The sequence below is a fragment of the Periplaneta americana genome, chromosome 7 (assembly GCF_040183065.1).
Source record: "Periplaneta americana isolate PAMFEO1 chromosome 7, P.americana_PAMFEO1_priV1, whole genome shotgun sequence".
NCBI classification, from domain to species: Eukaryota; Metazoa; Arthropoda; class Insecta; order Blattodea; family Blattidae; genus Periplaneta; species Periplaneta americana.
Genome location: NC_091123.1, coordinates 44,126,024 through 44,141,030, shown reverse-complemented (window position 1 = coordinate 44,141,030; position 15,007 = coordinate 44,126,024). Strand labels below are relative to the sequence as shown.

The window sequence follows — 15,007 nt, the reverse complement described above, 5'->3', positions numbered from 1 at the left end:
TCACTATTTGCAGTTTATTAACACGCGTTAATAAATGTTAATTGTTTAAGAATATGTATGAAAGTTTATCCTTTCTTTGGCATCATCAGATACATTTCATTTCTACTAAATAAGGTGAAATTAAATACTGATGAATTAAATACTATTATAGTCACAATCATGCCATGGTATGAAAGAAAAATTTCACAATCTCGAGCGGGAATCGAACCTGCGACTTCCTGTACTCCGGTCAGGCGCTCTACCACTGAGCTATCGAGTTCGTCTCACGCCATAGGCTCGGAATTATCCTTTCATACTGGCGACTCTGTTATAGAGTACTGTCCATAGCGTCTGATCTTAGTCAGCACTGCTTATGGGTGGAAAGAAACTTTACTAATGTAATCTTCATCTTACGATGTTTGGATGACGTATATACGTCCGTTGATGTGACATATACCCAGTGATACCCAGTAGATAAGAAATCAGAATTCCTGATCAGAAAGCTGCTGTGCTCAGAGATACCTGGTGTAAGGTGCTACAATAAAAAAATTCTAATTTCCATAACAAAGACAATTTACCTTGACTGTTGCGACTGTCATTGTGTTCATTTGGTGGCATATCAGTCGCAGCAAGTCCTACAAAACCCAGTGTAGCATTTCCATTCAGTACTGGTAGACTGGAAAGCTCATCAATACTCGTTGGACTTATCTGTCTTTCATACGCCATCCCTGTGAAAAATAGATATATCAATACATTGATCATAACTCACAAGGCTTACTCAACTGCACTGCAGTACAGAAAAAAACATGTAAACCCCAAGTATAGCGACCTTTTGGAATTTAAGTATTAACCCTTAACCTTAGGTGTGCTGTAGTATGGTTGTAATCTAAATCTGTTCAGTGCATTGTTGTCTCTTCTTCTTATTACAGTATGTAATTATTGTCTGCTTTATTTGCTGGTCTCACAGATCGGTATATCGTATTACATAGTAGTTCATCAACTTCAGTATTGTTGTAAGATGTTTTGTGTTTAATTTCTTTTATTATACTTATTGCAAACATATCCCACCATGTTAGTTATGCCTACTGATGTTAATTTTCGGAAAACAATGCAGCAATGGCTAGAAGATGAAGATGAAGTCAGTGATGAAAATGAAGCAGGTGAATGTCCATATTTCGATAATTTTGCCCAAACTCTGATCAGACTGAAATATAAGATTCAGATTACTATGATGTACCGAAGTACATATGATATTTCTTTGCAGGAATTCTGCATTATCATATGATTAAGGATGGGTGGAATGGACAAAAATTCTCTCTGGCACCGGGACTCGAACCCGGGAACCCGGGTTTTCAGCTCTACGTGCTGATGCTTTAACCACTAAACTACACCGGATTCCAGTTCCGATGCTGGATTGAATCCTCTCAGTTTAAGTTCCAGTCTGGTTCGAGTCGTGTGTAGGCTAACATTGAATGATAATTTATTATTCAGTTAAAGAATTTTTCAAATATTGGTTTCGAATGCAATAAATTATTTTCATTTCCATTTGAGAAATGAAATATAAGTAGTGCAATTTCATTCTTTTTCATTATTAAAATAAGCGAAAGATTTGCACATTGAACTTCGAACACATTAAGATATTGAGGGTGCTCCTAAAATAAACTTTTTCCAGATATATATTTATCATATGTTGTAATATGGATACTGATTGCCATAAAATGACATACGAAGAAATATGATCAGTCATGCCATGAATAAGAAATATCTCTGACTACTTGAGTAGCTAACACAACTGTTTTTAAGTTATTGATCCTATAAGAAATTTTAATATGTAATCAAGGGCTATGTAATGTGTTCTTACTGAAGAAAATTTATAGCTAACACAAATTTGAAGTTAACAATTATACGACATGTTTCTTTTCATTTCGTAACGTGAAACGATTAGGCTGAGAAAGTTCTTTTCTTCACTGTACATACACAGTTACACACTTCTAGCATATATTTCTGCGTTGTCTGCGAATATGTTTATTTATGATAATTATTCTGATCATGTTTGCATAGAGATTGAAGGTTACTGCCAGCTGCTAAATGGGTAACATGTACGTTTTGCAAGAGTGTATCTCAGCCATTGCACTTAAATGACAATTCCAGTAATCTCGTATGACCTAAGTTAACAACAGCTAGATTGATAGAATTCGTTAAATACTGCATAGTTGAAATACTTTATAGACTTCATGCACTGTAAACTAGTGGCTGGCATTTCGAGATTCGCGAATCAACCCCTTAATACACAACAGAGCGGAGGGGAAAGGCATGGTCTCCCTCCCCTTATTCATTCAATGTTAAGCAGTTTGGATATCCTCTCCCCCCTATGTCCATTTATTGTGTATTGAGGGTTGAATTTTATATGACGTAATCTTTGCCGATCACTGCTGTAAACAATAAATTATTTACTACAGTGCTAGTGTTCCAGTTGAGAGCAAACGTTGAGCTTGGAATATTTAACTAAAGATGAATAATAATAATAATAATAATCAGGGAACGGATTTATATGGACTAAAAATATATGAAATATGTAAATATATATGTAGTTATTTTTACCAAAATATGGAATTAAATATGGATTTTTACCAAAATATGGAATTTAAATATGGACTTAAAATTATAAAAAAATGACTATGTACGTTAAATATTGGTACATTTTAATCAAACTAAACAAAAAATATAATGGACGTACCTTATCTTCCAATGTAGTTTCAACAAAACACAATTTTTATTGTCTGTTACCATAACAATAGGTTACAAACATTTCTTTCAAGTGCTGAAAAGTGAATCTTCTTCTATTGTCTCTGAGGATAGATTTATACTGACTAAAAGAGCGTTCGACGTCACAAGAAGTAACTGGTACATAATTCAATTTCACAATGTCTGCTGGGGATAAGTCCAAGTTAATCTTCACTGTTGATTCACCACTCATCACAGCAACAACCTTTTGTAGTTCTTCATATCCAGGGTTTTTTGAAAGTACAGTGTCCACCTTAGCTCTTACTGCATCTGCAACTTTACCTCTACCACGATTCAGTTGTTCCACAGTACTATTTATAATTTCAAAACTTTCAGATAGTGAAAGGTGCCTATTTTGGAGACTTTTGAGCGTTTTTATGATGCATGAAAATGTATGCTGAATGTGAGCTAAGTCATTCTTCACACTTATGTCACAGGTAACTGTTTTCGCAGTATCAATTGAGACTGCATCTTCAGAGTCCAATGCAAGGAGAACATTGTTAATAGAGTCTATATGTTCGGCATAATATTCAACTGCTTCTAGCCATGTACCCCATCTAGTTAAAATTGGCTTTGGTGGCAATGGAATTTCAGGGTACATTTCTTTCAACACGTTAACTCTACTGGGAGCTTTGAGAAATACTTTTTTCACTGATGAAATCAACAAATCTACTTTAGGGAAATTGTCTCTGACCACTTCTGCCACACGATGAAATGCATGCGCCACACAAGTAAAATGAGTCAATTTAGGATATACAACAGATAATGCTTGTCCAGCTTTGACCATATAAGGGGCAGCATCGCTAATAAAGAATAACACATTATCGTACATAATACCCTTTGGCCACAGGATACCCATAGCTTCGTTGAACAGTTTAACTATAGTTTTGTTATTGCACTTTTCTAGAACATCACAATGTAAAAGAATTCGTTCAGAATATTGTTCACTTAACAAACCGATAACTACATTACCAACAAGTCTACCTTCTTTGTCGGGAGTCTCATCAATGGAAACCCAAATTGAACTATCTTTAATTTCATCTCTTATCTTCTGTATTGTCTCATCGTAGATGGATGGAGCATACGTCTTCCTAAGTGTTGACTCATCCGGGATTGTATGTTGAGTATATTTTTCAAGGAATTCCCTGAAGACCTTATTCTTTAGTTTGTAGAGAGGAATATCAGCAGAGATGAGAGAACGGCACAGGTCGATGTTAAACTCAGATCTTACATTCGATGTTGTTGGTTGTGTTAAAAACAATTGTCTCTGCTTGGAATTTAGTTGTTTGTTGGCCTGATGTTTACTAGTTGTAATGTGTTGTTGCACCAGGAACTTTTGTGTAGATGATACTGCACACTGACACAAATTACAAAATAATATTTTATTGTCAGTTGATAAACCATCTTCTTTAAATTCTGAAATGTAACTTGTTAGTTTTGATTTTAAATTGACTGAATGACGTACTTTTGGCATATTTACCGTCTTTATAGTATGATTTACAAAACTGAACCTATGTGTACTCTGACTGGCATTTAACTGTTGAGCTGCACAACTGAAGTCTGTTAAAAATTTTAAATTAAATTAATACAGTTTTGTAACTTACTTTCCCATTGTTGATAGGACTGCTAATTTTCAAATAACTCTGATGTTAAAGGGATTACTGAACATGTGTTTAAATCTCTATTGTTGAAATGTATTTTTAAAAGTTAATGGAATTTTGTTTTGTTTTATTGTTAAACCTAATATAATATGGACTGTTTTATATGAAATATGGAAAATATATGGAAATTAACGAAAATATGTACTAAACTCTAAAATATGGAAAAATATGGAAAATAAAAGTAGGATTTTTCAACCCTACACATTGTGAAACATAAAGATAATGCAAAATATAAATTATATTAGCTTTATAAGTAAATATGTATTTACATATAAATCCTTTCCCTGATAATAATAATAATAATAATAATAATAATAATAATAATAATAATAATAATAATAATAATAATGTCCTTGAAGATGACAATATTTCCATGTAATTCCATGATTTCCTTATAATATTATTTAAAAAGGGTGAAGAAAGGAGAGACATATGACTTTTCTAATGTGAGCTGAAGGATAAAGACTATTTTACAATACAAGAAGAGAAATTAAGGTATCGAATATAATTCAGTATCGTCATGCTGTAACAATGAAATTATTCAGAAACTTGCAACTTGGAATTTACGGACTAACAAACATGCAAAGATTCTTTGAAATTACAATCCAAAAGAAGGCTAATCAAAATTGGAGGAATACAGGAAGAACGATCTAACAAGAACTAATTATATATTTTTTATAAGTCATCAAACTGCTGCAGCTGTTGCTGACGACGACGAAAATTAAGATGATGGTGATGGTGGGAAGAGAAAGAGTTGGTGGTATCAGTAGTAATTCGTGAAATTGATGGGAGTGATGGTGGTGATGGCAATGGCATTTCTTGTGATAACCTACAGTATATAGGTTATTAATATTTCTATGTTGCTATAAATTTTAGTTTCATCTTACAGTTGTACTACTGATTTTATTTATTATTCATATTAACTTATAGAAAATAATTATTTTTATTATTTAATTACACAAGCAATACATTCTTGCTTTATTCATTAGATTTTTATGTAGCTGATTTGATATCGGCCAACCTTTTACATATGAAAATTGTTCTGGCAGAAGTTTTGTATTCTAGTATTTCGGGTTTGCCACTTCAGACCAAATACAGTAACTAGATTTCTGTTGTTTTCTTCAGTTCTTCAGGAAAGTGAAGGGTTTGCTTTTTGGTGCCAGCGGATCGGCGTATAAATATACTACTGACATTTTAAAACAATATGATATGACATCCCAAGATATTAAAAATATTTGTTTAAATATCTTAAAGAAATCCATAGACATTTTACATAATCATTTATATAATGTTTAATTTGTAAACTTTCTAAATTGCATATTGTACTATGATTGCTATCTATTGTCTTGATTTTTCTCTCTATTTCATAAAAGTTATGCATTTTTTTTCTTGTTTTCCTGACCTAACTTATATGGTCATCTGTTATGACAGGCGGATGTATTAATAAATTAATAAAAAGGAATAACTGAAAAATACCAAAGTGCTGCAGATAATACACTCCAGGATTCATCCAGACAAGTGTGCTAATGTGAGATTTTCTTGGGATCTTCTTTAAATCAAGCTTGTTTTACAATTTTAATAGGTGAAGCAAAACAATTTCTTTACTTTTTCTCTAAATAAAAACATCCATTAAATGACAGTCGAAGGGATAGAGGGAGGAGGGTAATAATATTAGTAATTCAATGGAGAAAAATATGGGGTAGGCATAAGGCCAAGAAAAAAAAATACCATGACAACACTGGCTGTAACCAATTTTTCTGTCTTGCAAAGATTTTTCAATCATTTTCAGGCCTACGTCTGGTTGAAGAATATAAGACCAGTAGGCCTATGTTTAATGTGGCAAATACAAATATTAAATTTGGTTCTGCAAAGGAAATGTGTAAGTCCGCTATTGTGGCCATGTGGACAGTGTGTTCACTTTCCAACCAAGAGGTCCGTAGTTCGATTCCCGGCGTGGGTAATGGAAGAGATTTATCTTCCGTCATGGGACTGGGTGTTTGTCGCGTCATGTGCTGTCCTGTATTGTCTCAGCGTGCCCTGGGCCGTGCTGACCACACGAGCATTGAGACCTGCAATGTGTGCCTGTCAAGTGTTGGTCCATAGCTACAAACCCACACCTACACAGCATTGGATTTGTAAGGTGGTAAAGAAAGGAGTGAAAGAATGAATGAGAGCTACCCTGCCTATGTGCAGGAGGCCTTAGCCCTCAAGGGATGTCATAGGCTAAATTCTGAATTGTAAAGAAAGGACGTTAAAAACAGAAGGAAAAAGTAGGCTAAAATAAGATAACTCCACCATCGATTTTCGAATTTTTTCTAAAACCCCCAATTTTTACCCCCTTTCAAAAGAATTTAGAAATAAAAGTAGCGTCCTGACCTAATCTAATCTAAATTTCGACTTAGACATCAATCTGCGAACTATTAAGTAAGAGAGATTGGTGTGTTTGTCAGATTGATGCCTAACTCGAAATTTAGATTAGATTGGTTGGGTTAGGTCATCTCGCTATTTTTTTTCCAAGTTCTTTTGAAAAAAGAAAGCAGTTCAGAAAAAAAAAGAATTCGAAAATCGATTACCTAAAATAAAAATTAACGTATAAAATGAAAAGTCATGCAGAAAAACTTAGGCTATATTAAAAATAAAATTATTTTTATTTTCCCAACCCTAGTTAAAAATATGTTCTCCTACAAGTCTTTATAAATACTCTAATGCGTATAATCCTCAAATGTTTATTTTTAAAGTTTCGCTAAATAAGTAGTTTTACGCAGTGGACCAGCAAGTTCAGTGGCTGTGGTCCACGGACCACGGTTTGAGGAACGCTGATATGATCCAATACACTTTCCGCACATTGAATAAGCTAAAGCATATTTAACTGTATGGGTAGAAATTGAAAGCATCTTACCAGTTGTTGGTGTTATGGAGAGGGGATGCTCGAACTCTGCTGGTGGTGATGGAGTAAGAAGTGGGCAGGTCGATGCTGCCTCTTCATCTGCCAAGAACTCGATGACAGGAGATGGTACTAAGCCTGCCGTCGCATCGACGTTTGGGTAACAAACTTCAGGCAGGATCGTTGTTATCATGCCACTCTCTACGGGAACACTCATTCTCTCTCTAATTGTTAAGAAATTAAACTAAATAGCCTAATATTGGTTGTATAATATGTATTTAAGTAATATACCCGTCCCGTGGACTTCTTGCTGAATGCTGTTAGTCAACTATTAGTAGAGCAAACAGTGAGATGAGATTGGAAATGGAAGAACAAGATTGTTAACCCTAGTTGATCTCAATTCTGAGCTCACACATAAAAACAAAAGCAACTAACTATTATACTCATGCCCAGCGTTGTACATGGCTTCTATTTCAGTGCAACCGATGATAGGTTTGCAACGACCTGTCAAGAACTTTATTTAGCTTGCACAAAACCAGCTGACGTAAGGTCAGATTACTCTTTACACACCGACCGTCACTGTACGGCCTAGAGAGCATTCTCGGAGACGGTTGGCACTCCTCGCACATACAAACTCCGAGACATTGCGAAATTGATCTGAAGCTTGAACGAGCTACACAGAGCCACACTACGACTATTTCTGTAGTCAAATGGATTGGGAACAGCGACGCATCGTAGCACAACCCGGTTGCAGAGCGCAGACGCGGATCTAATCGTTGGCCTTAAAATGATCAATTCTAGATGCACGGTAGATGGGGGAAGTCGGGCACTTCAAGAAAGAATACTATGTACAAGCATTAAATAAAATTTGAAGTAGTGACTGTATATAATAAAATTAACGCTTGTTCAATTGTTTCCCAATTACAGTAGATTTTTCTAGATAATTGCATTTGAAATCATCTTCATTAAAATGTTGCATTGCTGAAGTTTCTTCACAGACAGGAGCACGTGCGTACAGCATGTCGATAGAAGTTTTTTTTTTTGGGGGGGGGGTTATTTTACGACGCTGTATCAACATCTAGGTTATTTAGCGTCTGAATGATATGAAGGTGATAATGCCGGTGAAATGAGTCCGGGGTCCAACACCGAAAGTTACCCAGCATTTGATCGTATTGGGTTGAGGGAAAACCCCGGAAAAAACCTCAACCAGATAACTTGCCCCGACCGGGATTCGAACCCGGGCCACCTGGTTTCTCTGCCAGGCGCGCTGACCGTTACTCCACTCCACTCCACTCGATAGAAGTACAAAGCAACATTTGGGTTAACAAAAAACATTCTTTCTGTCCGTCTTTTTGTGATTTGTTTCCTTTGTGCTATGTTGCGGATTGCATGGACTCTCTCCCGCTAAGGCGTAATGATATATTGCAGTTGCAACGGCGCGTTCCAGCTTCTTCTTCTTTTTTTTTTTTAATAACTTATTTTACGACGCTTTATCATCTTGGGTTATTTAACGTCTGAACGAGATGAAGGTGATAATGCCGGTGAAATGAGTCCGGGGTCCAGCACCGAAAGTTACCCAGCATTTGCTCATATTGGGTTGAGGGAAAACTTCGGAAAAAACCTCAACCAGGTAACTTGTCCCGACTGGGAATCGAACTCAGGCCACCTGGTTTCGCGGCCAGACACGCTAACCGTTACTCCACAAGTGTGGACGTTCCAGGTTGTAACAAGCAAGATTTACGTAGAGCACGTAAAATGATAACGGGTATTTTTCTCGAACAGGTGCCCACTTCAATGTTCCATGTTAAAATTACAGTAAAGACATCACAACTAAATTTATACGAGCATGGTCTCAGCCTTATTAAGTCTCTTACAATTTCATTCGACATTCCAGCATGAAGGTACATGAAGGTACATAATTAAGCAGCTTATCTGACATTCTGAACAAATATTTTTTCCATGGTGTGATGTAGTACTAATTATTCTAAGGCATTCGTTTCATATCACGTAATTGATGGGCTTTTAATTCAGTGAAAACCTGGCCTGAAATAAATGGGCCCGATTTTAATTCATCGCTAAGAAAAAATACCCGGCTTTTTCATGGATGAATGCTCGTGACACCACAAATTATTTCGATGAGCTAACGATGACTTGAGTTTAGAAATAACTGGATAGTTTAAAAAGGCTAGGGTAAAGTCTTGAGGAAAACACAGATATCCGATGTTCATATAGGAGGAGCTTGGTTATCAGGTATTCGTCTGACGATGGGACCTGACTCTATTAGGACTGTGGCAGGATGGTCCATCTGTCAACATCGGATTCACGAATGCCACCTTTCGGCATTAGACAATAATTATAATATAAGAATAAAGTGAACATAAATTACATCATCGAGGTCAGTGTAAGCCTATTGATATTTAATTAATTTTTTCTTCCTCGAGAAAAATGATTTTCTGTACTGTCACATAGGAGGGTTCATAAAAACAACAATATACAGCATGGGGCGTTTAATAGGTCTAAGCGTGCCTAAGTGTATGGAACAGTTTCTGGTCCGGTCCTCGAAAAGCCAAGAGAAGCAAAAACCATACAATGCACACGAAAACCACAAAAGTTTCTATTTTACTTTCTAATTATTGACCTTCAATATCAAATGTCTTTTCTTTCTTCTGCTTGCCTAGAAATATATTTTAAAATAAGTTTTGTTTCCAGAGGATATTTTGTCGGTTGCAACAATGAAGCAGTTTTAACAAAGTCACATTTACTTCTGGCAATTTATTGAGAAATTCGGAAATTCCTGACGATCTAAAATAGCATCTGTGTATTCAATCACATTTGTATATTGATACCTAAGTTTGACGGCTTAAACAATACAATTTGAATATTATTGTACAGCTTATCGGCCCCAACATGATTTTCAGATTAATCCTGATGATATTTTCACTAAAACCTTTCAGTAATATTTACGTCGGAAAGTTTTTCGTCACATATATTTCAGCTATTCTAGCTTCGTCATTCGCGCCTTCTCTAAAGAAAAATATGATTATTATACCTACAGTAATAATAATAATAATAATAATAATAATAATAATAATAATAATAATAATAATAATAATATTTACATAGGCAACGGACACACCTATTCAACAAACTTTGATTTCCATTAGCATGCTGATGCAACCTAAAATGCCTCTTTACATTTAATTTTATATCGACACAATTTCTTATAAATTGACTTATCATACATCTGGCGCTACGATACCCTTCCTGCACGCAAAAATATTCCTAGTCCCATCCGTTGTAGAAACTGTAGCGCGATCGACTTACCATGTTGAGCCTGCCTTCTACATTGTACTGAGCGATACTCTATCTACCTTCCGTCAGATCAAAACATTAGGTCAACCAGCGAAGGTGGAGGGCGAGTTAGGGGTAGCTGGCGATGATTCTTGGCTTGATTTTTCGAGGACTGGAGCCGGGACGGGTACATTTAGGTTGCTTTGGCCCATTGTGCGTTTTATATATCGTCCCCCCTCTGGCAAACTAGCGAAAGTGACAAATTATGCGATGTTTGTCAAGTTCGACAAGTAGTCCGGGTGGCATGTGTGAATCAGACGTTGGCAGGTGGGCCATCCTGCCTCAGATACTGATAGAATCAGGTCCCATTCCCAGTCAAGTAGCCTGATAAACCCCAGGGGACCGGAGCCCCAAGCCCTTCCTCCATCAGAATCAGAAACCCGCATTAACCCCTGGACTTTATCCCAGCCTGTTTTATTATTGTAGATGATAGATTGAATGAAGATTGAGTGTGTTTGTAGAATGAGAGAGAAACGGGAGTATTTCGAGAAAAAAACGTCTGTAACGCCTGCTTTGTTCACCACAAATTCTATAATGACCTGGTAGGGGATCGAACTGGGGCAGTTAAGATGGAAAACCAGTGTGCTAGCGTTTGAATCACAGACGCGGCTGACAGTGACTCATTTGAGGTATTAATGTCCATATGACTTCATTATGGAGCTTATCAGTCACAGAAAGAAAAGAAAACTCCTCCCAATTTACTTCATTTTCTCGGTAAAAAAAAAAATCAATGTAATGCTATAGTACTTCGAAACGGAAGTGATTTTACTGGAGGAACGTATTAATACTACTGTATAAAATTCTAAGGCTAAAGCAATATAGGCCTAGTCAAAAAGTGCAGAGACTTAAAACCTTGACATAAACCTACTAACTACTTCACTTGGTTGAAAGTATGTGTATGGTGTGAAATGCTTTAAATTTTTTAAGTTAAAGTAAATTTTAAAAATATATAACTTACAATATATTTAATACCTACTTTGCAGAAAGGTTTCTATGTCGACTTTCCTACGGAAAGCTCGATAACTCTTAGATATAATGCAAAAGTTTTTAAGAGAGAAGTATACAGATGCGAGAAAATTCCGACAACTCTCTAGAAATTATGAAGCGGGTCTAAACAAGCTTTTTTGCCGTCGCCAGATACTGTAATAGTTAAGGTTCTACCAGCTTTTAAATGGCCGTAAAATGCCTCGTGTTTAGGCAACCCAACTCACTACAAGTTAGCAGGGCAAAGTCAAGTTCGTACTCTACAAAACTAGTCTCTTAGGCAGGGAGTATGAGAATAAGAGACCGAATGGATATCGACGACGAAGTGTAGAATTTGAAATGCTGCGTCATTTTCAAAACAACCCAACTAACACTCACATGCGAGCAGAATGTGGATCGACGTTGTGTTTGAAATGTCTTACCTACATAATGAAGACTTCCAGCCTTACCGTAATCACACTCTCTGCGTGACCGGAGTCTGCTAGTAGCTCGGCTGAGGGTCGGGTTGCTGCGTTGCGGTCTCTCTACAATCTATTCATCGAGTATAAAGGTCGGGAATTGATTCAGTTGGAATCATACAAGGTGCAAGCTAAGGCCGGATCTGCTAACGTGCTGGTCTTCCATCCAGGCGGTTCGGGTTCGATCCCTGGCCACGTCGTGATGCAATTTGTGGTGAACAAAGCAAAAGTTGAAGAGGGTTTTTCTTGGGGTACTCCCGTTTCCATCTATTAGTCCGGAAACGTATTGAGTGCCCCTTGTACATTATTATTGTGAGTGGGGCTGCTGTCGGACAGTTCGTCTTTTGTGTAGTGTTTTGACGTTACACAGTCGAAATCAATGAGTTAAATTACATTGTTGAGAAGTGTTTGCTAGAAAATATGACGAAATCAGGGACTGAACGAACGAGAGCGTGGTATGAAAGAAAACGTGCAAATGAACCGCCAAAAATTGAGCCAAACGAAAAGATATTACTAGTAACTTGAGCAGTGAATTCAAAGTTCAAGTTCTTTGTTTTCTGATTAAGCTGATTCTCTGAAGAAGGGACCTAGTATTACTGAAAAATAATTAAAGAAAGATTCTTTAAGATTAGTACACATTTTAACCATTACACCTGCCTTCGAAAAGCTTCTTCCACATCCCTCCTCCAGGAAAGTAATCAATTTTATAGTGTGAAAGATACAGCAAGAGAAAGATTCTTACATCCATACAAAAAACCAGTCACGACAAATCTTAATTTTTTTTTATCTATGTAGGTTATTTTACGACGCTTTATCAACATCTTAGGTTATTTAGCGTCTGAATGAGATGGTGATAATGCCTGTGAAATGAGTCCGGGGTCCAGCACCAAAAGTTACCCAGCATTTGCTCATATTGGGTTGAGGGAAAACCCCGGAAAAAACCTCAACCAGGTAACTTGTCCCGACCGGGAATCGAACCCAGGCCACCTGGTTTCGCGACCATTACTCCACAGGTGTGGATGACATATCTTCATATATGCATAAAGAATACAAATAAAATAGCTCTTAATAATGTAATATCCATAATGATCTTTAATTTACTTCATACACATCATAACCTACGAGGGTCATTTCAAAAGTTCTGCACAATGCGCATGCACTACCATTACGATGACATGGTCACTCTGAAATCTGCGTCAGTTGTGAACCAGACTTAAGACTAGAACGCTGTATGTATGTCTGCTGGAGAGCTTGGTTCTGTGCTCAATAATTCTGCCTTAAAATGAAAGAGGAAACCGAGTCAGGTCGGATTTCACGTAGCGATCTGCGACCCTACATCAAAATTGAAACTTTACGAAGAAAGAACCCAACTGAAATTCACAACGCTTTGTGTGACGTGTGTGGGGATAGTGTAGTGGATCATAGCACAGTGTCACGGTGGTCTGCTCGTTTCCGTGAATCACTGAGGACAGCCCAAGAAGTGGAAGACCATCAACTGCAACAGACTACACATCTGAGGTTATTGTTAGTGACATTTTGCAAGAGGATCGACGAAAAGATGTGAGGAAATTGCACATGAGGCCAGAATATCTGTCACTTCAATTTACAGAATAATGACTGAAAATTTACGGATGAGAAAAGTTGCTGCCATGTCACTATACTGTGGCGAGATCGGTTCCTCATCATCTGAGTGAAGAGCAGAAAGCAGGTCGCAAGAGAAGAATTGCTTCAGCATTACCAAACAGGAGAGCAGTTTCTAAACAGAATCGTTACCATAGATGAAACCTGGATACGAGATTTTGAGCCAGAATTGAAGTCTCAGTCCTCTCAACAGAAACATTCAGAGTCTCCGCACCTGAAAAAATGCTACTGCCAACAATCGTAAGTGAAACTGATGATGATCATTGCTTATGACCAGGGAAAGGAAGTTCATGCCCTAAAACATGAAGAATATGTATGTATTTATGCCGTAAAAATAGATAAATATGCTACAAAATATGCATTATCAGTCTGAGATTATTTTAACAGAATAATAAGGTATAGGTAACTTACGTTTATTCTATGGATTTTGAAGTGCTTGCCTCATTGCTGAATGCTCCATTTATGCTGTTACAGTTCACAACTAAGCAGTGACGTATGTTTTCTGTTGTCATTCTTTGCCTGTTGTCTCTCAGCATAGCTTTGTAGCACGAAAAACTTCGTTCTACGTCACAAAACGTAAGAGGGGCTTGCACAAAAGCTGTGAGCTGTTCTATAGAAATTTTTGTTGGTTTTTGGGGTGTTTTTCCTTCGAGAATATCTTGAATTTCTTTAAGTTGATAATAGCCAGGGTTTTTGGAAAGAATATTTGCTGTTTTCATGTTCACTTTATCTGCTACATTTCCTGGAACTGATGTTAAACTGGATATTGTTCTATCGAAATCTGTTAAAGACTACAGTAAAAGAATACCAATTGCTAACTAGAGAGGCTCCCTATGAGGGCGTCATCGTTACGTTCAAAATTTATAAACATAAATTAGTCGTGTTTACGAGGTTACACACTTTTAAAAATGAGGGAAAGACAAATATAGTAAACATATATAATATACTGTTTCCCTGCATTTATACATAAAGGCAAAATATGCACTTTTATGCACAATAAAAGTAATATCATTGTATTCAGAAATTTGTGATTCATGTAGATAATCTTTCAGCATATTCACACAATGATAGAGAACAAATATGCAAATGCATGAACTTCCTTTCCCTACTTATGACAGAAATGGAGTCATAGCCACAGATAGAGTGTCCCAGGGGACGTCTGTAACAGGCACGTACTACAAGCAGTTTATTAAAAATGTTTTGTACCCGAAAATTCGTCAAAAAAGGCGTAACATGCTTGCAGCTGGTGTTCTCATTTTGCACAA

The 15,007-nt window shown here is 36.7% G+C and overlaps 1 protein-coding gene across 2 annotated transcripts in view; it reads right to left on the bottom strand.

Moving 5' to 3' along the window:
• LOC138703081 (amino acid transporter heavy chain SLC3A1-like) overlaps nucleotides 1-8,006 on the bottom strand; it is a 28,900-nt gene extending 20,894 nt beyond the window's left edge. Inside the window, exons 1-2 of one of the 2 annotated variants that reach the window (XM_069830654.1) lie at nucleotides 7,324-8,006; nucleotides 558-707 (exon numbers count right to left, since the gene is read on the bottom strand). In XM_069830654.1, the coding sequence (XP_069686755.1) occupies nucleotides 558-707; nucleotides 7,324-7,525 (352 nt within the window). In that variant the 5' untranslated portion in view covers nucleotides 7,526-8,006. The remainder of the gene's footprint in view (nucleotides 1-557; nucleotides 708-7,323) is intronic. The other variant, XM_069830655.1, reaches the window with a different exon arrangement.
• Nucleotides 8,007-15,007: the final 7,001 nt, after the last annotated feature.